The sequence below is a fragment of the Ylistrum balloti genome, unplaced genomic scaffold (assembly GCF_031769215.1).
Source record: "Ylistrum balloti isolate Yb309-2 unplaced genomic scaffold, AGI_CSIRO_Ybal_v1 Utg370066, whole genome shotgun sequence".
In the NCBI taxonomy this organism is placed as follows: Eukaryota; Metazoa; Mollusca; class Bivalvia; order Pectinida; family Pectinidae; genus Ylistrum; species Ylistrum balloti.
In genome coordinates, this window is record NW_026782111.1 from 552,710 (window position 1) to 577,202 (window position 24,493).

At 34.7% G+C, this 24,493-nt stretch overlaps 1 protein-coding gene across 1 annotated transcript in view; it reads left to right on the forward strand.

Moving 5' to 3' along the window:
- The window catches only part of LOC132549563 (attractin-like protein 1), a 40,782-nt gene that overhangs the window by 11,353 nt on the left and 4,936 nt on the right, over window positions 1-24,493 (forward strand). The window contains exons 5-27 of the mRNA XM_060213501.1: window positions 1,126-1,285; window positions 1,570-1,663; window positions 2,450-2,687; window positions 4,020-4,203; window positions 4,776-4,930; window positions 5,514-5,598; window positions 5,775-5,851; window positions 6,825-6,977; window positions 7,662-7,777; window positions 11,137-11,293; window positions 12,740-12,940; window positions 13,243-13,434; window positions 13,868-13,942; window positions 14,300-14,365; window positions 15,352-15,445; window positions 16,106-16,161; window positions 16,471-16,565; window positions 17,629-17,701; window positions 18,331-18,479; window positions 19,122-19,180; window positions 22,096-22,174; window positions 23,479-23,610; window positions 23,865-24,018. Of these exons, the coding sequence (XP_060069484.1) occupies window positions 1,126-1,285; window positions 1,570-1,663; window positions 2,450-2,687; window positions 4,020-4,203; window positions 4,776-4,930; window positions 5,514-5,598; window positions 5,775-5,851; window positions 6,825-6,977; window positions 7,662-7,777; window positions 11,137-11,293; window positions 12,740-12,940; window positions 13,243-13,434; window positions 13,868-13,942; window positions 14,300-14,365; window positions 15,352-15,445; window positions 16,106-16,161; window positions 16,471-16,565; window positions 17,629-17,701; window positions 18,331-18,479; window positions 19,122-19,180; window positions 22,096-22,174; window positions 23,479-23,610; window positions 23,865-24,018 (2,844 nt within the window). The remainder of the gene's footprint in view (window positions 1-1,125; window positions 1,286-1,569; window positions 1,664-2,449; window positions 2,688-4,019; window positions 4,204-4,775; window positions 4,931-5,513; window positions 5,599-5,774; window positions 5,852-6,824; window positions 6,978-7,661; window positions 7,778-11,136; window positions 11,294-12,739; window positions 12,941-13,242; window positions 13,435-13,867; window positions 13,943-14,299; window positions 14,366-15,351; window positions 15,446-16,105; window positions 16,162-16,470; window positions 16,566-17,628; window positions 17,702-18,330; window positions 18,480-19,121; window positions 19,181-22,095; window positions 22,175-23,478; window positions 23,611-23,864; window positions 24,019-24,493) is intronic.

The window sequence follows — 24,493 nt, forward strand, 5'->3', positions numbered from 1 at the left end:
GACGGTGTGCTATACTAGATAACCGGGTTTTCTAACAGTTAAATCTGCTTTTATTTAAAGCTGCTCAATGATTTTTTTAACCTCATGCCCGTAAGGACACAGCTGGAGATCAGACTGACCTTGACAGATCCATGTCACACTTAACTTTATCTTGTATGCTTTATATATATCATGATAATGATAACTTACAAGGTGCAAGTATCATTTCCTATTTGCAAATCTGGCTTCAAGAGATCAAATACCACTTTTTTGTTTGACTTATTGAAATGGAGATGGCTGTATACCATTGTTTCCTCCTGAAACTACATGTCAACACACATGGTTATTAATTGGCTGTAGTTTCTTCAGAATGTTGTCAGATTTGGAATTTATTGATAGTAGATAGGAATATACAACATTTTTCCAATACGCCCATGCCTGATGATAAGCCCAGTCATATCTATTACTACCCGGTAAAAAATATAGAGAATACATGGTCAGTGTCTTACAAAGTAAGCTGTATTTTGGTGAGAGTGAAGAAAGGTGAAAGTGGTGAGCCTCTAGCGAGTCACTTTTGTCTTTCTGTCCCTAGTCAAAATACAGCTATTTATCCTGAAAATCAGACTATTGAAACTTAAACATTTTGTTTTCCAATCTTTGTTTACTTGTTGTTGACGTTCACTGAATTTTGCCCGATGACATATGCCAAAATGATTATTCTGCACAGAAATGTAGTTCCAAACTTCAATGGATATGACAGCGATTTTATGAATTATCATAAATATACTTGTATATAACAACATATCAAATCACTTATTTCAACAGTTATTTATATCGTTGAACATAATTTTTGAATAAATTCAGAGAGTAATTCTGTCAAATTTACAAACATGCTAAAATACACTGGTTTCCGTAACTGCCGAATACAGCAAAAATATTTGTGGCAGGTGTATTCCGGCAATGGCGATATCAGTTGCAGGATAAAATATTCTATTTTTCTGCTGTATAGTAACCCATACTTTGAGTCAGTATTTACTTTTGCCCACCTCAACCCTAGGCCTTATTACAGGACAGAGAAATCTATAAATGTAATATTGGCTATTACTTCTCACAGATATCTTATTTGAGACGTTTTGTTGGTTATAGGAAAGGACTGCAGCACACCGGCCACAGATGCATTGTGGGAGGAGTTAATTGTCCCAGACCTTGATGTTGGACTGGCATCCTCTGCTTCTACTCTCATGGGGGATTACATTTATGTCGCAGGGGGATACAGCTTTATACCGCATCAGTCATTCTTGTCAAGGTAACCAAGTGCAATATGTCCGGTGCGCTCAAGCAGAACTACATATTAATCAGATGAATAGAACAAAGTGTGAAAAACAAAAACAATTTTATATTGTGGATAATAGAATTTTACATTATGTTATCAATTTATGTCATGTGAGATTCATTTGTAACTTTTTCACTTCTACGAAATTTTTTCATTTAAAGTTTGGTGCGTGTGACAATGCACAGTCAGTAACGGATTGTTCTTTCAAATTTCGAATTAGACAAGATGTGCTTATTTCCTCTTACATTTCTTCTTAGGTATCATCCATTGACCAATGAGTGGAGGCCATTAACACCTACAGGAAATGTAATTCCAACCACTAGATATGGCCACACTCTAGTCGGATATCAGGTAAGTAAGATAGATATGGAGAGTGCTATTGGCCACTAGATATGGCCACACTCTAGTTGGATATCAGGTAGGTAAGATAGATATGGTGAGTGCTATTGGTCACCAGATATGTCCACACTTTAGTTGGATATCAGATAAGATTGATATGAACAGTACTAATGACCACCAGATATGGCCACACTCTGGTTGGATACCAGGTGAGATAGATACGGAGAGTACTTCTGGCTACCAGATATGGCCACACTTTAGTTGGATATCAGATAAGATAGATATGAACATTACTACTGACCACCAGATATGGCCACACTCTGGTTGGATACCAGGTGAGATAGATACGGAGAGTACTTCTGGCCACCAGATATGGCCACACTTTAGTTGGATATCAGATAATATAGATATGAACATTACTACTGACCACCAGATATGGCCACACTTTAGTTGGATATCAGATAAGATAGATATGAACATTACTACTGACCACCAGATATGGCCACACTCTGGTTGGATACCAGGTGAGATAGATACGGAGAGTACTTCTGGCCACCAGATATGGCCACACTTTAGTTGGATATCAGATAAGATAGATATGGACATTACTACTGACCACTATATATGGCCACACTCTGGTTGGATATCAGTTGAGAGGGTTATAGACCATTATAATGACAACTTATATGACCATGTCCGAGATGGTTCCTTTACCAATCAAAATACCTAAATATATTGAATACTCTGCTGTGGTAGAAAACTTGTAGAATATCTTTTTTCTCTTTTTTATATCACCAGGACAACCTGTACATGTTTGGTGGTGTGGTTGGCAATGAAAAACCACAAGTCTCTCGAAACTTGTATGTTTACAACATCGTGACAAACACATGGAACGTTACCATTGTGGAAAATGAACTTGTTATTCCTGTAGCTGTTGCAGGGCACACAGCCCACATTATCAACGGAATCATGTACATTATCTTTGGTCATAGTCCCATATATGGGTACAAAAATCGGATACAGGAATACAATATAGGTAAGCACAGAATGGATATAATCACAAGAGATTTGTTTTTGTTTAGACACAATAGTCTGCTGTAATCCCAGGGAAGCGAACCTTAACATCGGAGTCAATGTAGCGAGGTGGGCTTATTACTGGACAATGTTGTAGCATTTGTTGTCCTTATTCCTGAAATTGAAATAGATATGAGTTTGCTAATATGGTATTTATTGCAATAAGATAGGCTAGTGTTTGGTTACTTTGTGTATCTGGCATTAAACCCTTCTATTTCTGTAATTGTATGTCCTGTAAAAAAGAAAATTATGTATTATTGTCTAACAATAAGCCCATCCCCTACTTTGGGTCAAAGTTCAAGTGTTAGCCTCTGGACTTATTATTAGGTAAATATATTGTATGACAGCAGGGGTAGGAGTAAACTGGAGTCTGAGATAGGTTTATACATGCTGTATGTAATTGATTTCTCAACCAAATTTTGTATGTTAGTCAAAAACTTTGAAATGTAAATTACATTAATTATACCACTCGCAATTAAGTTTTGGAGGTAGGAGTAGTACTGTGGAATCACCTGTTTTGGATGTCTGATTATCTGGGTGTCGTCCACTAATCTTTCCTACTAACTTCTTATAAACTTGTGAACTGATTTCCATGAAACTAGGCAGGAATGTTAGAAACCATATGCAGCTGTGCACTCAGGTTTTAAATCATACATTTTGGTTGCTATAGTAACCATGTCACTATACACAAGGTTTTGTGTAATGACTGATAGCTCATCAGTCATTAGATCAAATTTAATGAAATTTGATCAAATTGTGAAACTTATCAAAGCCTTCAATTTGACACATCAGATGTTTCTGGAATTGCTACTGTGGAAATATAATGGAGGCTCTTTATTGGTCAAAATTGAGGTATTTAAGGTAACTGTCTGAATAAGCTTAAAATTGGTGAAGGGGATTGCATATTCATTGTTAATGTTGTCCAAAATGTTGTTTCTCCTTTGGTTGCCATGTTCCAAAAGAATACCTACTGTACATCAGCTTGGAGTATAAGTTATCCACAGGATGTTAATTCTGGTTTAACTTAAAGTGATAGTTATAAATAATAGCTGATATTTATCCCTCTTATTGTCATTATCATATTGACAGTTTCATGCCTGGTATGGGAATGGAACCTCAGTTGCCTAGGTGAAAGTTGGTTTTGTTACAACTGTGCAACTCAACTACTCAAGTCTAAGTGTACTTTTTAGAGATATACAAATTTTTCACATGTTTTTGTAGATTATAGATATCATAATAACTAATGCGGAAAAATGGTATTTGTCAACATCCGTTGCTGTTGTGTTTGTTCCAGCTAATAAGTCATGGTCCATCCCACGTACCAGTGGTGCCATTATACAGGGAGGTTATGGTCACGCCAGTGTGTACGACCCTGTCACTAAGATGATTTATGTTTATGGGGGTTATCATTCTGACAACCATCCTAACTACCAGCTCACTGATCAGATGTTTGGTTTCATTCCTCACCAGAGAAAATGGTAAGTATCAAGTGATAGATTTATTTCATTATCCTGGATAATGCATTATTTTCTAGGGCAAAAAAGAATAAAAAATCACAAATTTTTAAAAAATTTTTGCCAGAAATATTACTGTACTTTCTACTGGGTAGAAAAAACACTGATATCACTGATATTAGAAGTGTGAAATTTAAATTTTGAGAATGGGAAGTGGTCTGGAATTTTAGATTTTAAGTACTGAATATGTTTCTGGCTTGTATTACCTGCTAATTCAGTAATTATAACCAATTAGATGCATAGTATTCTACTGCAGCCGAGTGAGAAGTAAACTAAAGCCAAATGGACTTGTAAGAATCTAAATTTTCTTGTATTATCAGTTTCCAATAAAATATATTGAGAATAATTTGTATTCAAAGGAAAAATTACTTTTGAAGACAATGAAACCTGAAAATACAGATATGTTCTGTTTTCATTTTCATTGGAGTCCGATTGGATAACTAGGAATTGCATCTTTTTTTTTTACTTTAGTTTGTTTAAGGGATATGATGTGTATCTGATATCATAACTTTAATATTTGTTTTTGTGATTTTCAGGGTTATACTTCGGAGTAATGGCAGTCCAAGATATTTACATTCAGCAACGATATTGAACAACTCTATCTTTGTTTTCGGGGGGAACACTCACAACGATACATCTATCAGTTATGGAGCCAAGTGTTACTCTTCTGATCTCATGGTGTACAATATAAGTAATTAACATATTGTTCTTCATTTCAAAATGTAAATTGTTCTTAATTACAAAAGGTAAATCTTAATTTAAAAAAGAAAAAATGAATTGGTCTTCAATACAGAAGTAAATTGTTCATAAAAGCGCAAAAAGTCTTAGAAAAAAAGTGATTTGTTGTTTTATTACAAAAAATATAACTAAGTGCAATCAGTTTTCATATTATGTTTTTTTTTTTTTTTTTTAAATTGGGGTAATGATTACATTAGTGCATCCACAGTTAATGCAACAGAATACAGAAACTGTGATCAATCATATTGTAGAGCAATATTTCATCACATAAAAAGTGTTGAAATAGGGTTGTTAGAATATGTACCTTAACAGTAAAAAGATATATGTATGATCTATACATCATTGTTTCAAGTGAATGTTTCTAAATGAATACCTTTATTTTCTTAATTGAAAATAAAAATGCTCTTAATAGCTGAAATTAATTTATTCATACGGGAAAAGATTGATAATTATTTATAATGAATTCAAGACTCTGATTGTGAAGACAGGAAATTAAATTCAGTAATATATGTTGGCTTTTGTTTGTATTTATCTAGAGTGTAACTCATGGTATACCATCAAGGCACCGTCCCTACCCAGCTTTGGAGCCCGCTATGGTCACACCGCAGTCTTCTACACAATGTATGTATATATAGACCTGATTGAAAATTTCATATTCAAGTTCTTGAAGCCGTTTTTTTCTATTATGTGTAATTCCTCCAATGCAATCTGTTCTGGAAAATTGAAATATTGCAGACGGTTTTTTTTTTTTTTTTTTTTGAAATTGGAATAATTGTTTTAAATTTTGTTTGTTGCAGGAATAATAAACCTAATATGTATGTTATTGGTGGTTTTAATGGCATCATGCAAAACAACCTGATCAAGTTTACACCAGGTTAGTATCTCAAGATGTATAGTCCTGTTATATCAGCTAGTCTGTTAGTTATGGGAAATAAAATGGGGAGGGGGGCGGGTTGATCAAATACAGGAAGTCAATTGTGGGAGTGATCAAATACAGGAAGTCAAATATGGAAGTGATCAAATACAGGAAGTAAAATGTGAGAGTGATCAAATACAGGAAGTCAAATGTGGGAGTGATCAAATACAGGAAGTCAAATGTGGGCGTGATCAAATACAGGAAGTCAAATGTGGGAATGATCAAATACAGGAAGTGAAATGTGGGAGTGATCAAATACAGGAAGTAAAATGTGAGAGTGATCAAATACAGGAAGTAAAATGTGAGAGTGATCAAATACAGGAAGTAAAATATGGGAGTGATCAAATACAGGAAGTAAAATGTGGGAGTGATCAAATACAGGAAGTAAAATATGGGAGTGATCAAATACAGGAAGTAAAATATGGGAGTGATCAAAAGAAACGTCTCATATAGAACCTACTGCCTGTCTCATTGTTAAACATTTGTATAGTAGCATTATTTTTAAATGCATATTTTATCAAACAGGAAAAAAGTAATGATTTCAAGATTTTAGAAATGTTTCAGCATTTTAATTCCATATGTTCACTTAGATATACCTACCTTAGACTAGCAAATGCTTTATAGGTTAATTAATGGCCAAGACCTCCCAAATTTGGTCATAGTTCAAACTTTACATTGTCATGAGTCATGATGACACATGCCATATATTGAAAATATCATTTCCCCTGGTAATTTCCATTTGTAAGATTAATCATTTTTATGCTTCATAAAATTATACCCTGTTTTTACTTTATTCTTTTATTTTGACACATCACGAACAGCATCTGTAAGTGCCCTCATCACTTTTATTAATAGAACCTGTGTTATCTAGAAAAAATCTTTGTCCTGTTTGTGTTTTGTATCTTTTATAACATATTGACAATCTTTCCAGGTAACTGCTCATTCTACGAGACTGAAGAGGCCTGCCTTGGAGGTAAACAAGGGACCCAGTGTGTTTGGGTCAGCAACTCATACTGCAGTTCCAAGCCGGATGCCGTCCTGGACGGGCTTAGCAATTCTTCAGAGATGTGTGACAGCGATAAGGGTAACTATCGTAATATCAGTCATTTTAGCGGGGTTGATATTTTTGCTATTTTGCTGTACCTAAATATGGGCACAAAAATTTAATCTATGAAATAATGAGACACTTGAATAAGATCTGTTCTTTAACATCCAGGTCGTGAGATTTCCATTCGTTATTATCTAATTTGACTTTCATTTGCAAATTGGGAAAATTTTGACCTGTGAAAATTACCATCAATACAGTATTCAATATATGCAAGTCAACCATGTTTTGTCCATGTGATCCTCAGATCTCTGACATTTTGGTCTGAATAAAGATATACACACAATGTGACAGACATCATATCACAGAATTTTCTGCTTAAAATGTTGTAATTATTATTATGCAATTGCATTTTAAAGCTCTATGGTTGGGTGATATTTAGGGATTTTTCTCTGTATTGTCCTTGAAAATCTGAAAGTTTTTAAAATATTGTAGATGATACCATAAAACACCATCTATTTACTTCTAAACTCATATATTTATGAAAATGAATCAGAATTTACTGTGATGACTTCCCTGTGAAATAGACGTGTATCTGTTTCAGGATTGTCCAGATTTTAATCAATATTACGCTGAACATTTTTAACATTGGCTTTTTCTATTTCTTTGTAAGATAATGAAAAAAAATTTTATATTTAGACAGTTTTTTTCTTATTTTTTCAGGAAAGGACCATATTTGCCCCAAATTCACATCCTGTCCATCATGTCTGTCAAGTGCATTCAACTGTCAGTGGTGCAATAATAACTGTACTGCTGCATGTTCAGTGAAAGATAGACTGGTGAGTGATTGCCTCTGGTAATACAGTCCAGTACACCTTTGATAAAACCTCCAATGTTATGGCTTTCTGTTACTATGTAGCCAATATTTGTATATACCTGTATATCAGGCTATTTTTGGTATTTGTGATTTTCCTGAAAATCCTTAAAATATATGATGTGCCATTTTTCGCAAATTTTATTTCTTTGCAATATTCAATCAAGGTTTCAAGAATTTGACAAAGCTGATCTTTGACAAAACATATGTTAAAGTTCTGTACTCCATACCGATCATACTTTATACAAGTATCAAGCTGTAGTCAGCTGACACTTGCAACAGATATTAAAGAAATTTGCAGAATCTTAATGATATGGTGACACATATGGGATACAGCTGCTGACACATAAATGATTAGGAGTTGTTTCTTGTGTAGCATGTCATCAAACCTTGTGTACTAGAATATCATAGTACAAATAAGACATGGAAATTAGCAGATATCTTTGAAAGTGATATCACACAGATGTGATGACTGGAGTATTTTGACATTATTGACATGTGTAGAAATATCACTGGGGATATGTTGATATGTCGCAAGGGATGTGTAGACATGTCACTGGGGATGTGTTGATATGTCACTTGGGATTTGGGATGTGTTGATATGTCACTGGGGATGTGTTGATATGTCACTAGGGATGTATAGACATGTCACTGGGGATGTGTTGATATGTCACTAGGGATGTGTTGATAAGTATCTAGGGATGTGTAGACATGTCACTGGAGATGTGTTGATATGTCACTGGGGATGTGTTGATATGTCACTAGGGATGTGTTGATATGTATCTAGGGATGTGTAGACATATCACTTGGGATGTGTTGATATGTCACTGGGGATGTGTAGACATGTCACTTGGGATGTGTTGATATGTCACTAGAGATGTGTAGACATGTCACTAGGGAAGATTTGATATGTCACTGAGGATGTTTTGATATGTCACTGGGGATGTGTTGACATGTCACTGGGGATGTGTTGATATGTCACTAGGGATGTGTTGATATGTCACATGAATGAATTGACATGTCACTAGGAATGTGTTGATATGTCACATGAATGAATTGACATGTCACTTGGGCTGTGTTGATATGTCACTAGGGATGTGTAGATATGTCACATTAATGAATTGACATGTCACTTGGGCTGTGTTGATATGTCACTAGGGATGTGTAGATATGTCACAAGGGATATGTTGATATCTCACTGGGGATGTGTTTATATGTCACATGAATAAATTGACATGTCACTAGGGATGTGTTGATATGTCACATGAATGAATTGACATGTCACTAGGGAAGTGTTGATATGTCACATAATTGAATTGACATGGCACTGGGGATGTTTTGATATGTCATTAGGGATGTGTAGACATGTCACTTGGGATGTGTTGATATGTCACATGAATGAATTGACATGTCACTTGGGCTGTGTTGATATGTCACTAGGGATGTGTAGATATGTCACAAGGGATATGTTGATATGTCACTGGGGATGTGTTTATATGTCACATGAATGAATTGACATGTCACTGGGAATGTGTTGATATGTGACATGTATGATTTGACATGTCACTAGGGATGTGTCAGTATGTCATATGAATGATTTGACATGTCACTAGGGAAGTGTTGATATGTCACATGAATGAATTGACATGTCACTAGGAATGTGTTGGTATGTCACATGAATGAATTGACATGTCACTAGGGATGTGTTGATATGTAACACGAATGAATTGACATGTCACTAGGGATGTGTTGATATGCCACATGAATGAATTGACATGTCACTAGGGATGTGTTGATATGTCACATGAATAAATTGACATGGCACTGGGGATGTTTTGATATGTCACTAGGGATGTGTAGACATGTCACTTGGGATGTGTTGATATGTCACATGAATGAATTGACATGTCACTAGGGATGTATCAATATGTCACATGAATGAATTGATATGTCACTAGTGATGTGTTGATATGTAACATGAATGAATTGACGTGTCACTAGGGATGTATCAATATGTCACATGAATGAATTGACATGTCACTAGGAATGTGTTGGTATGTCATGTGAATGAATTGACATGTCACTAGGGATGTGTTGATATGTAACACGAATGAATTGACATGTCACTAGGGATGTGTTGATATGCCACATGAATGAATTGACATGTCACTAGGGATGTGTTGATATGTCACATGAATAAATTGACATGGCACTGGGGATGTTTTGATATGTCACTAGGGATTTGTAGACATGTCACTTGGGATGTGTTGATATGTCACATGAATGAATTGACATGTCACTAGGGATGTATCAATATGTCACATGAATGAATTGATATGTCACTAGTGATGTGTTGATATGTAACATGAATGAATTGACGTGTCACTAGGGATGTATCAATATGTCACATGAATGAATTGACATGTCACTAGGAATGTGTTGGTATGTCATGTGAATGAATTGACATGTCACTAGGGATGTGTTGATATGTAACACGAATGAATTGACATGTCACTAGGGATGTGTTGATATGCCACATGAATGAATTGACATGTCACTAGGGATGTGTTGATATGTCACATGAATAAATTGACATGGCACTGGGGATGTTTTGATATGTCACTAGGGATTTGTAGACATGTCACTTGGGATGTGTTGATATGTCACATGAATGAATTGACATGTCACTAGGGATGTATCAATATGTCACATGAATGAATTGATATGTCACTAGTGATGTGTTGATATGTAACATGAATGAATTGACGTGTCACTAGGGATGTATCAATATGTCACATGAATGAATTGACATGTCACTAGTGATATGTTGATATGTGACATGAATGAATTGACATGTCTCTAGAGATGTGTCAATATGTCACATGAATGAATTGACATGTCACTAGGGATGTGTTGATATGTCACATAAATGAATTGACATGTCACTAGGAATGTGTTGATATGTCACATGAATGAATTGACATGTCACAAGTGATGTGTTGATATGTCACATGAATGTATTCTTGTAACTTACAGTCTTTTTTGGATAACTTACTGATCTCACCAGCTAACAATATTTAGGTTTGCTGAAATATGCAAGTTCAAAATTCTTTGGAGTTTCAGTTTTCACCACCAAACTTTTATGCATATTTCAAACCTTTTTGGCTCAGATTTGTAAACAACAGACTTTACATATGTAAAACATTTTGACAGGCTGAGACTGTTTAAGTGGACATAGCCTTGTGTCGTTACCTACAATAGTTGCTTGACTAGCTGCCCGAGGTGGCTGATATGTTAAATTACACCTTGTCTCTATATTGACAGTCCCTTGTGAGCGATGTAGCACAGTGTCCATCTAAATACAGTAAGAAGTGTGATACCATACACAACTGCTTTGCCTGTGCTCTCGTTGACCATTGCAAGTGGAACCGAAAGAACAAAAAGTGTGCGCCAAACCAACCGATGGCTTTTATGGATTCAGGTAATCACAGCACAGTATTATCACTGCAATCAGTTTATGCTTTTGATAAAAAAATATATGAAAATCACATGTTGTCTTTCATGTCCCTGCCATTTTAAGGGTGGCATACAGTGTTGCTCATCGACCCTCAATATCGACCCTCAATATTGACCCTTAATGTTGACTCTCAATATTGACCCTTAATGTTGACTCTCAACATCGACCATCAATATTTATTTTTTTTCAAGCACTGTAGTATCAATTCGTTTCAAAAATTGAATCAGTTCACCATCATCAGATGGTAGGCTGGTTCAATTCACTCGTTCATTTGTGGTCCATCATCTGTCTGTCTGTCCTTAAACAATCCTTCCTATTGCTATTTCTTTAGAAGTACTGGATGGATTATTTTCAGATTTCATATGTAGGGACCCTTTGGCCTTTAGATATGCATTATCTCATTTTTGGACTGATCTGAAAGACAAAATGGTTGACAGCTGGCCATCTTGGATTTTTTATAGTTTATTGTTTTCACAATTGCTTGATGGATCTTTCCCAATTTCATTAGTTCATTGCTTTTTATTTTAGGACTTATTAGAAAAACAAAACGACTGGAAGGCTGCCATCTTGGATTGTGACTATAAAAATCTTTTGTCGCTATTTCTTAGGACGGATAGGATGAATCTTCCTCAGATTTTATTGATACGTTTCCCTGAGTCCAGAAATGTTTACAATAGATTTTATCTTTTCTTATTTTGTAACTGATCAGAAAAACAGAATGGCCAACAAGCAACCATTTTGTGTTTGACAAATAAAGATTATTATCACTATTTGGTAGAGGAATGTTCAAATTCCATATGATACCCGTGTATATTGCAGCTAGATCAAAGGAAAGAAGAGAAGGGAAAAGATCTTTCAACACAAAATAAATATTGAACAGTAGTAGGTGCCAAGATCCCTTTAGGAACTCTTGTTTTGTCATTGGAATCTTTATTTCAAAGAAGAGTAAAAATATTCTTCAGCGAAGGCTTAGGTATGCAGATGATTACTATATTTATCCAGCAATAAGTATATGTCCGGTAACAAGCCCACCCATATCTGTTGATATTCATTAGACTAAAACTACAGGGGCTGTTTGGAGGACTTGCATTTATCCAGTGATAAGTCTATGTCTGGTAATAAGCCCACCCATATCTGTCGATGTTCACTAGATTAAGACTACAGGGGCTGTTTGGAGGAGTTGCATTTATCCAGCAATAAGTCCATGTCTGTTAATAAGCCAACCCATATCTGATTTTCAACATTTCTGATTTATTGGCCTCTAATAATCCTACCCCAAGCTGCCTTTGAATTGAGAGGTTTTAGCCTTCAGGGCTTATTGATCACTACATGCAGTAATGAATATACATCTGTTTATGATGTAGCGCTAGCCTGTTGACATGCGTTTATACAGTGTGATTTGACCTTCAGAAACGCCCAAGGACAGTGACTACAACAGTGAGACAGCCTGTGCTCAGCCCTGTTATATCAACACTGACTGCGAAAACTGTACTCGCCAAAGCTGTATGTGGTGTGCCAACAAGCGACGCTGTGTGGAGACCAATTCTTACGTGGCCTCATTCATTTACGGACAGTGCATGGAATGGACCACGAGTGAAAACAGATGTGCAGGTAGGTCTATGTACTTTTGGTAAGAGTAAACACTGTAAATCGGGATATTTCATCCTGGGTTATTTCCAACCTTATTCACAAATTCACAATTTTGTCTCCTGTTCATTTTGCCCTGTAAGGAATTTATGAAAGGGTTATATATATGTAACAAAAATCACCCCCCATGATGAATTGGCCTCCCTGTTCATAAACAGAAAGGGCGAAATATTAACCATGATGAAAATTTCCTGTTATACAGTACCTCAATGCTTTAGCCACATGCTAGTACTTTGATCCTAATAATCAATTCCTGAATATTTCAGCCACACGCTGTTCAGACCTGCTGACCTGTGAGAGGTGTCAGTCTAACCCAATGTGTGGTTGGTGTAATGATCCAAGTAATACAGGTATTGGAAAGTGTTTAGAGGGTGGGGCTGTGGGGCCTGGACATGACCCCTTAAAGGCCAACAACACCCAGTGTCCTGACGACCGTTGGTTCTTCACCCAGTGTCCAGGTATGAAAATGTTTCTTCATTGCAGTCGCTTTTCTGTAAATTCTATTCCATTTCTATTTTAAACATTTAGAAATTCTGTCATTATGTGTTATATAGTGTGAAAAAAGGTGTATGTATTGTAAGTTATCATCGAACAATATTTGCCCATAAATGTTAATTTCTTTTTATGAAATTACTATAATGTCATAATTTTCATTGGGATTTAATTTTGTTATTTGACAAAAAGAAAAAAAAAGATTTTGTAAGTAAATCTTTCTGAAGACATTCACTAGTACTAAATATCATATCAATTTTGTTATCTGATTTTGTCAATTTGGTGAACATAGGATTTATGGATTAAAAATACACATGAAAATTTAAAAAACCCAAGAAAATTACTGAATGGTAGATTTCTTTGAGGGGTATTAATTTATTTGCTGTAAATACTTTGAAGCTTGCCAGTGTAATGGTCACAGTACGTGCAACAATGATACTGGAGCCTGTGAGAGCTGTCATGGGATGACCACAGGTCAGTATCAGTTAGTTATCTCCCTTGTATTGCTTCAGTTATCTCCCTTGTAATGCTTTCCACTGGTAAGGATCAAGCTGTCGCCCTTGTCATGCTCTTTACTTAATAAAAAGTTGGCAGATATTGTAATAAATGTCTGCAAAATATTTTTTTAAAATCTTCTCCCAGGAGACGTTCTTCTGAGATGGGAAATAATTTATTTTTAAAACCAATCTATTGCCCAATGTTCAGTACATTTTCAAAGGAAATAAAATGGAGAGCATATCCTCATGATAACATTTAATACAAATATTTTATCAAAGATCACACTCAGATCTCACCTGACATGGCTTGTAGTACATTTCATTATTTTACCAGGTGAACATTGTGAATCATGTGTGGACGGTTATTATGGAGACCCAACAAATGGTGGCAAATGTTCAGGTAGGTCAAACTTTATTCAGAGATTGATCTGTCCATTAAGTCTGTTGGGCTGGATGTGTTCATATATAAAAAAAGGACAAACCTATCAATTGATTTTGTAATTACTCCGTTTAAGAAGGAAACTCTGTGTACACATTGGTCATACTAAGAGGTTGTGCAGTGTACTAAATTTATGGCATACAACTTATTAATTACAGAGTTATTGCCCTTCTTAAGATATTGTGTTCAGAGCATAACTTGTATTTAAACAAGTATAATGAAATTTGGTGTATACATTGTTCATACTAAGAAGATATCAAGTGTACCTTATTCAGTGCCCAATGCCCGTGAATTAGATAACTTTGTTGAAATTTTTGTGTAGATGATAACTTTGGGTAGTTAGTGTTTGTCAGGAAGCTAAGAACACACCTGTGTGACATAGTTATGTCCTTAGGCAAGACATCCATTTGTAATTGCTCTTGATGGCATGCAAAGGGCCTCCTGTATGTTGTTCAGTGATGTAGTCACCAGGTTCTAGAAAGAGATTATGCCTCCAAGGGCTGTTCACAGGGAGATAAACCTAGCAAGCAAACAGATTACTTCCTGAAAAATGGATGTGAAAAGTAATGGGTCACTTTGATGAAATTTGTGATTTTCAATCCTCATTATCACTTGGATGGGGATTGTATTTCCAAACAGATCAGAAATTTGACCATAGAAATCAGCACAGAACCTTTGATAACAACCTTTACTGATGATTCTTTACTTTAATTTACTGTCACAAATTCTTCTTTTGGTGAGCATTATACATTTCCTGCTCTTTACTACACAAAGGGTTTGTATTGTATTGTTTTCATCAATAAGCCCAGGCCAGGAAATAAGCCCACAACATCAAGTAAAAATGGCAACAAATATCTTGTCACAGATTTTACCTTGGGTTGCTTGTCTTATTGTAGGATTAATACAATATCATATTCATGCATGATATACTGTGTTTTATTCTGCAGTGTGTGAATGTAACGGACAAGCCAACACCTGTGATAATAAGACTGGAGTTTGTTTCTGTCGAACTAGGGGTGTGGTCGGAGATAGGTGTGAAAAGTAAGTACAGTCAGTCACACAGAACTGTGTGGAGATGTGTTTCAGTAGGACAAGGGGTGTGGTCGGGGATAGGTATGAAAGTAAGAACAGTCAGTCACACAGAACTGTGTGGAGATGTGTTTCAGTAGGACAAGGGGTGTGGTCAGGGATAGGTGTGAAAAGTAAGTACAGTCAGTCACACAGAACTGTGTGGAGATGTGGTCAGTCACACAGAACTGTGTGGAGATGTGTTTCAGTAGGACAAGGGGTGTGGTCGGTGATAGGTGTGAAAAGTAAGTACAGTCAGTCACACAGAACTGTTTGGAGATGTGTTTCAGTAGGACAAGGGGTGTGGTCGGTGATCGGTGTGAAAAGTAAGTACAGTCAGTCACACAGAACTGTGTGGAGATGTGTTTCAATAGGACAAGGGATGTGGTCGGGGATAGGTATGAAAAGTAAGTACAGTCAGTCACACAGAACTGTTTGGAGATGTGTTTCAGTAGGACAAGGGGTGTGGTAAGTACAGTCAGTCACACAGAACTGTTTGGAGATGTGTTTCAGTAGGACAAGGGGTGTGGTCGATGATAGGTATGAAAAGTATTTACAATCATTCTCACACAACTTTGTACCAAACGCAAGGATAAAACCCATTGTATTTATATAATGAAATCATACTTTTAGATGTGATGTACCACACAAGTACTATGGAGACCCCAGAAATGGTGGCACCTGTTACTGTGAGTATAAAATATAACACATACCTTACAGCTACCTCTAGTACTCAGGGTAATATGTCACTATTTTTACAATAAATACTCCTGGTAATCATTATATTGACATCTTAATAGATTAACAGATCAAAGAGAAATCATTTTAGACTATAGGTTAATAATTCTTCATACTATTGTTTTGAATATGAACGTTGGACTTAATTAACAGGCAAGATTTTTAATTACACTGAGTTTTATGTTTGTAATTGATTTTATTGTATTCTGTATCTCTTTCAACTTGTCACCTGTTATTCTGATTTGACCGTTTTCCAACAGATGACCTGGTGACAGATTACCAGTTTACCTTCAATTTGTCCAAACGAGATGACAAGTACTACACCCAGATAAACTTCATGAACATTCCATCTTCTGTAAGTACAAATCCATCATATCTGTAGACTGTAAAATCAAATCTTTTCAATGGGTTCATGTTTCTTGGTTTTACAAAACTGGATTTTTGTTAATGCTTCATGTCATGGGTTGATCTTGTTCAAAATCCAGAAGAACTATCATCCATGTCGATTTTTATAGTAAGCCTTGCTTGAATGCTTGCAAAGTTTGCAAAATTTGAAGACGTACGTTCAGTCATAAAGTTATGACATGCAAGTGGAATTCCCAGTAGTGCTTTGCGCCAATAACATAGCAACATGGCAGACATAGCGACAAATAGTCTCTCTCACAAAAACGCTTCATCATGTGTGCAGACAACAAGAGTATGGCTGAACGAGATAAAGTTATTCAGATAAGGAAGAGTTCTATTAGGTTAAATGAATATTGTCTCTAAATGATTAATCATGTTTCTTTACCTCAATGAAATACATCAGTGATAATACTATGCTTGTTGTAAATGGCTTTGCCGTAATTCATATTATTTCGGTCATTTCCTAGACATAGAAATTTGTGGATTTAGAGTAACTATGAGTTCAACAAAAATAAAAACTATGAAAAATGAAACATTTACAGTATCTGTTATAGAAGTAAAATGGTATTGTGCTTGTTTTTTTCGTTCTGTAAAGAACAAAGTCTTAGTTTCATGAATGTTTAACTAAACACAAGGTTTAATTTTCAAGGAGATACATGCCTCCCAGGGCTTCTGAAAAAACAACAAAGTAATAAATTGAATTTTCAGAGTTCAAAGTCAAAGTAAATTTTCCTGTAAATAGAGCAAGGGAGGTGAACTTAAGTATCCAAGGACAAAATTAAGGTTACTGTTTAAAAATGATAAAAGAAACAGATATATTGTGATGTATAGAGGATATATTTAGTCAGGCATACAACAGTGCTTTATGACTTGTAAGTATTTTACTTTCAACTTCTACGCACATTGTGACTTGTGTGGAGTGTTTAATTTCATATTTGCGGCTTTGCGGCTATACTTAGGAGTATGTTTTGGTTTTGTTTTTATTTTGTTATTTTGTCATTCTTTACTTACAGAGTGACAGAGATGTGGATTTTAAAGTGAACTGCTCTGATGACAAGGCTTTCCTAAATATTTCTGTCCGAACTCGTAAGTTGGAATCACTTCTATTTTTCCGTGATTACAAATCCGGAGATGTGCTTTTATAATTGACCTGCTGATTTAAAAATTTTGCATAAAACTTTAATTGATGAAAAGGTAATTAGATTGAAAATTTTATAATTGACTTGCTGATTTAAAAAATTTTGCATAAAACTTTAATTGATGAAAAGGTAATTAGATTGAAAATAATTCATACCATTTTTTCCAGAGAACAAAATTCCAAATTCATGAAATTTTTTTATTAACATTTTCAAGTCATTAAAGTAAAAGTGAAAATCAAATTTTGGTGAAAAAGTGTGTTAACTATTATCAAAGAATTCAGGAGATTGTACGAAAGATACACAAGTGAATTGCAGCTTTTAATACAAATTCAGAGCTAGATACAGTAGAGCCAAACAATGAATTAAACTGCATCATACAGCTGTTTAATCCTTCAGTGATGCAAAGGTGATTAAGGAAAATCGAAAATGATCGAAAGAAAAGGCAACATCTAGACAGGGAGGTGTAGCAGCCCCGTGATTAAATAAATTTCGTATTTTCATATATCAGATAATTTTAGTACAAGTACATGTGTATATGCTGTAGAATTTAGGATTTTTTATTATTTTTGCATACAGGAAGTAAAAACGAGGTGGTCTTCGTTGAGAGTTACTCATGTAATTATTTCCGAGACAAGTTTGAGCATCAGGATTATTCGTTTGGTTCCTCAGAGAATACAACCTTCCTGGTTTATGTGTACAACTTTCAAACACCCTTCTGGTTACAGGTATGTACAACAGAGGCAGTGCATTTATCCCATTTTCCAAACATATTTGGAAAATATCATTTGTTATTTCATTATTGATATGGTCTGGCTGTAAGATATAAGAATACTATAATCTCTCTCTATTTTTTCATTTTGTTTAAAACGTGAAAGGACCTACAGTTAAACTGCAGCAAAGTGTCCCTATAGAGAATTAACATGTGCTGTAATGATGTTATACAATGATTGACTTTTTGAGGTTAATATGAGGATTTGTTAACCTGAGAAAGATGATATTCCCCGAAGCCGTTATGGAGAGTATCACCTTTGGAATATCGACAAATCCTTATATTAACCTTTGAAAAGTGGATAACTAATTTGTTATTTGACACAGCATTTAAGTTCTTCATATCATAAGTAGAGATAATTTTGCAAGTGAAAATAAGTTTATTTTTAGTCAAGGTTGTCAATTTGCAAGGATAAACTCATATCATGAAAATGCACTGTTACTATTTTGAGTTTAGATTTGTGCAGGATTCACAAATTTCAGATTAATATTGCATTTTGTCAAAACCTTTTGGAGACATCTTGGCCTATCACAGGAGTTATTTTCTCTGTCCTATAATAAGATGTACCTTTTATTATTGATTGTCTCTTTTTCTTCAGATCTCCTTTTCCCAGTTCCCAAAAATAGATTTATTACACTTTTTTGTGACTTTTTTCAGGTAGGTTTGTTGAATGTGTTGTAACTTTATAGTTAGTGTATTTTGTCAAAACTAATCATACCTGGCTCCCAGATATGCTGGATAAAACAAATCACAATCCAAAATACAATTTTGGTTTTTAGAAAAAAAAATTGATACCATTAATACTTCTATCTTTTTACTTAGTATGAATTTTGAATCAAATTATTTTGACGAATTTATTGGTGAAATTTTTTAACATAAAACCCAGAAAGCTGATTTTACCTCAGTTTCGGTGAGCCATGTATAGATGTACTTAGCTAATATTTGAGGTTATTTGGAAATCATCCATGCATGCTGTGAAAGTCCTACCTTTTAACCTTTGACCTTTGACCCATGTAAATGTTATTGAAGTGTGTCTTGTGTACCTCAATAACATTGTCTTTAGAAACAATTAACATTCTACCCTAATACAGCATGTGTTGATCAAGAGATACCAATTTTACTGTAGACATTTTGACATGGCTCAGAATGGTCTGTGTTCTGGGTGATTGGTTAGTAATTTTATTCCTCTGTGTTGATGCATGTATGGGATAGATTTTGGTGCTTGTGCAGTTGTGTGATCGCACAAAGTTGTACAATGTGTGCATGATGTCTGCAAGATGTGTGCACGATAGGAAAACTGGATGAAGTCAGCTACCTCATGTCACAGTTCTATCGTACAGATGAACGATTCTATCATGGTTGTTGTAAATTTAGAAATGCCTTATAGATGTTTTCTAAATACATATGAGTAAAAGTAAGTTATTTCCTAATTAAGCCATAAATCTATAGGTTGCACTCATGTAGATCTATCAGCTACAGACTGAACAGTTATACACAGTCAGAATTTAAAGTGTTTTATTTACAAAGCGCCACAAGTGACAAGGGTTAGTGTACAGACACTCATTATAGATATAGGTAAACATTAAATGGACATCTCTTTTTGTCTCTGTAAAGAATCATCTAAAATCCCTGGCCCTAACACTATATACCAGTATATAGGTAATTTTTGTAGCCAGAGGCACACCATTCACCACTTTGTGGGGTGTGAAAGTATACAATCGAAAGACTAGGTAATGCAGGGTCCAGTGATATTTCAAAAAACTGTCAAATTAAAAATGACTTTGGTGATAATCACAGATCAATTTTTTGATACAGTCATAAGTTCCATTTAATTTTCAATCTGTAATATTAGCCAACCGTTTTTACCTAACCATGCAAAAAAGTGCATTCCTCTTACACAGTTGTGCACTAGTCACTGTACCCGGGGGTATAGTGGGCGTGTGCAGACAATGTACATAAAAAATAACTCTTTTCTTAATTAACATATCTTGATCAGTTTAGTAGGATTTGTAATGCAAAGTAACTGACCCCAAAAATGGCAGGAAAAATCATCTATATTGATCCATCTAAAAAAAATGTCACCAGCATGCATGGAGTTCCAGTGACGTCAAATTGGAATACAGGTGTTTTGGTTTGTTTTTCTTTGATAATCAGAATGCATGACACATTGGTTCTTCTTTCAGATTTCATTTGTCAGATCCATGTCTCTGAATCTGGTTATGTTTTTTACCCTTTTTTCTAGGTTGGTATCTATCAGTTTTGTAGATATATATATATTCAAGTAATTTCATATATGCATTTTGAAATAATGAATGTGTTCCAACTGTATTTAAACACTGAAATTAATTTTGTTGCAAATTTATTATCATATGAAACAAGGATATATTTGATCAAGTGTGTAAATTTCATGTTTCCATAATGTTAGATTCATAAGGAAAAATTATTAGATTTTCAAAATGAAATCTTAAGAATACCATCTTGAAGAAAATTTCTTCTTCGAGAATAAATAGTTGCTTTAAATTTACAGGATAATTGTTTTAATTGTCACTTTAAATTTCATTTTTTGAATTCATAAAATAATCATTAGAATTTCCTTTTAGAAAAAAATCATGTTTCATAAAATGCTCTATCACTGTTAAAATTTCCTCTGAGAATTTTTTTTCTGAATAAAATAGTTATTTTGCTGTAGTCAGTTGCCAAATTTGTTTCATTTTTGAAAGCATAATTATATTCTGAAAGTGTATCCAGATTACATAGCTGTCTCTTATCTTTACTTTAGTATGTCTAATTTACTTTCTTCCTCTTTCCATATGCTGTCTTTCTCATAGTAGATACTAAGTTTATGTAGTTAAAACATAATTTAGCTAACATTTGATAAATTGTTATGATCTGGAGGTATGTCCCATCTGTAGATAAATGTGCTTATGCATTTGTGTTTCTCTGTAATTAGTTTACGCAAAGTCTATGTCATTTTTCAATGTTATGAGTATTCCATCCTGTTATGTGTTAATATCATAAATCTAAAAAAACAAGCGAAGGAAAAGCATAAAATGATGTCAGAAAGTTTTCTCCATAGTAAACTCTTTCTTGTCAAATGTGCATGTTTTAAATGAGGCCAGCGTTTTCCACTTAACATATTCTCATAAATTTCATAACTTTGTGAATAGAAATCTTATGCTCATGTAATTGAGTATAAGATTATAAAATGTACTGCACATGATCAATAAACTTTTCATCAATAGAAGAATTGAACATGTTTAAAAAATAGGTGCTGTACATGTAAAGTCAGGTGTTTTTGTGGGATTCAAATTTTGGGCTCGGGTTGACTTTTTGATTTCGCAAATAAATAGTGCTCACAAAATCACTAACACTAAAGGTAACATTTCTATCAAATTTAATTCTTAATCTTTTCATGGACTTATCAGATTGTGGATGAAAATTGCCCTCAAAATCATTGAAAATAAAATGCCCACAAAAATTTGTTATCTTACAGTTGCTAGAAAAATCTGATCCATTATGTATATCTCTTCCTACATCTATGGCTAACCAGTGTTATACTTTTTTTATTTCAGTTGTTTCCTGTCTCTGCTCATCATAGCAGCAGTACTGTATAAGATCAAACACAAATATGACAACTACAGACGCAGACAGGTAATTATCTGACAGTGCTAATATTTCATGGTTTTCTTGGTTTTATCTAGTTTACACATGTTAAATTTTTTGTAAGTATGCGAACTGGTATACATGCATAACAGATTTTTATGCCCCCGCCATTTATGGCCGGGGTCATATAGTGTTGCCCATGTCCGTCTGTCCCGTCCTGTCCCGTCCTGTCCCGTCGCGTCCCGTTCCGTCCCGTTCCGTCCCGTCCGGTAGCGTCGCGTCCCAAATCAGTATATACTACCTAACAACTTCATTCGGACCTTTCGCTATTATTTCACATCGGGGGGGGGGGGGGGGGGGGGGGGGGCATATTCATGTCTTACAGACATTTTCTAGTTTTTTAATTTTTCATTCACTGTAGAAATGTTTGGTGGATAATCAATTTTGCAATATCTTTATTAACTTTGAATATAGCAAAATAAAATCCCTACAAATATTATCTACTATATGTTATTGTAGATAATCAGTGGCTAGGATGATAGTTACTTCACCACCCTTTTCGATTCATACTTTGCTCTCGCCATTTCTAGATAGAAACTTTACATCTGATAAAAAACTTCTGTAATGAATAAATTCAAATACTGTAATGATTGCTTTTTTTAATAGGTCAAATTTTTCCACTTTTTATCCAAAAGTTTCACACAAAAGGGATGTGGGGTTCACGTTTTTTATCAAGAATTTCATTTTCAAAGAATTTTTGCAGATGAATTCCATCGTCTAAAAATGCCAAAAATATTACACCTGAAAACTAACATTTACTGTACACACATATTTGTGTAAAACTCTCCAGACAGATTGTTATGTTGTTGTAAGTGGCTGAGAAGAAAATTTCAATGAATGTATGTAGAGTTGATCCAGTTTGTTACTTAGAAGTTGATACATTTACTGTACACACATATTTGTGTAAAACTCTCCAGACAGATTGTTATATTGTTGTAAGTGGCTGAGAAGAAAATTTCAATGAATGTATGTAGAGTTGATCCAGTTTGCTACTAAGAAGTTGATACATTTACTGTACACACATATTTGTGTAAAACTCTCCAGACAGATTGTTATATTGTTGTAAGTGGCTGAGAAGAAAATTTCAATGAATGTATGTAGAGTTGATCCAGTTTGTTACTAAGAAGTTGATACATTTACTGTACACACATATTTGTGTAAAACTCTCCAGACAGATTGTTATATTGTTGTAAGTGGCTGAGAAGAAAATTTCAATGAATGTATGTAGAGTTGATCCAGTTTGTTACTTAGAAGTCGATACATTTTATGATGGTGATGTTTTGATTTTACAGCGGATGATTGTCGAGATGGAGGAAATGGCCAGTAGACCATTTTCTTCAGTTACCTTGGAGATCGAACGAAAAGTTGATAATTACATTGCAGAAAAGAAAGATCTTAATTTGGAGCTGAGAAAGCGTAAAAAGGTAGGATATTCCACAGTATTAATAAAATGTTGACGGCCGTAAAGACGATAAAACACAGTAAAAGTTGAATTTTTGCAATGTTTTAATACATTAAATGAAAGGTTTAAGTATTATGAACTTCATGACTTCAAATTTCGTGTTTGATAAATAAAAAACGAATATTATCAGTTTTACTTCATGGATTGTAATTCATATTTGACTTACTTGGCCTAATTTTAATGATCGCCATTTACGTGTGTTTATCTTCTCCTCAGATAAATAATAAACCTAGTCAGGTGGCACTGGAGCCTTTAATTACCCAGAAGGCAGCAGTGCTCACTCTTATAGTCCAACTCCCTACTGGTGATGAGGACTGGACCCCTAGCGGGAGTTCTGGGGTAGCTATTGCTAGTGCGCTGGTCACACTGGGTAAGACCAAACTTTCCAGTTATTTCCCCATACCATATAAACAGAACACAGACCACTTGTACCTAAACTTGAAATGGTACATGCAGCACAGAAAAATTTAACAATAAATAAACACATCTGTTGGAAATGTTTAAGCTTATAAGGCAGTGTCTTGATTTGCTACCTGGAGTAAGAATTTACCTTGTATTGTATATAATAACTTTTCTTGAAATATGTACCTCAGCATTTAGGCATGAGGTAATTTTGAAACTTAACAGTATATTGCCAGTTAGTATGGGACAGATATTGCTCACTCCTGCAAAGATTCAGCAGTCAAGCCTCAATCCTGATCTGTACTTGGCTTTTTTGTCACAAGCTCAGCATGTCTAACTGTTTCAACCTAAAATTCAAGCACTATTTAAGTGTAATTAACTGTGATGTACTTTCATCATAAGCAGTACCTTAGTATTGTTGTTTTTTTTTTTCTATTTTCTTG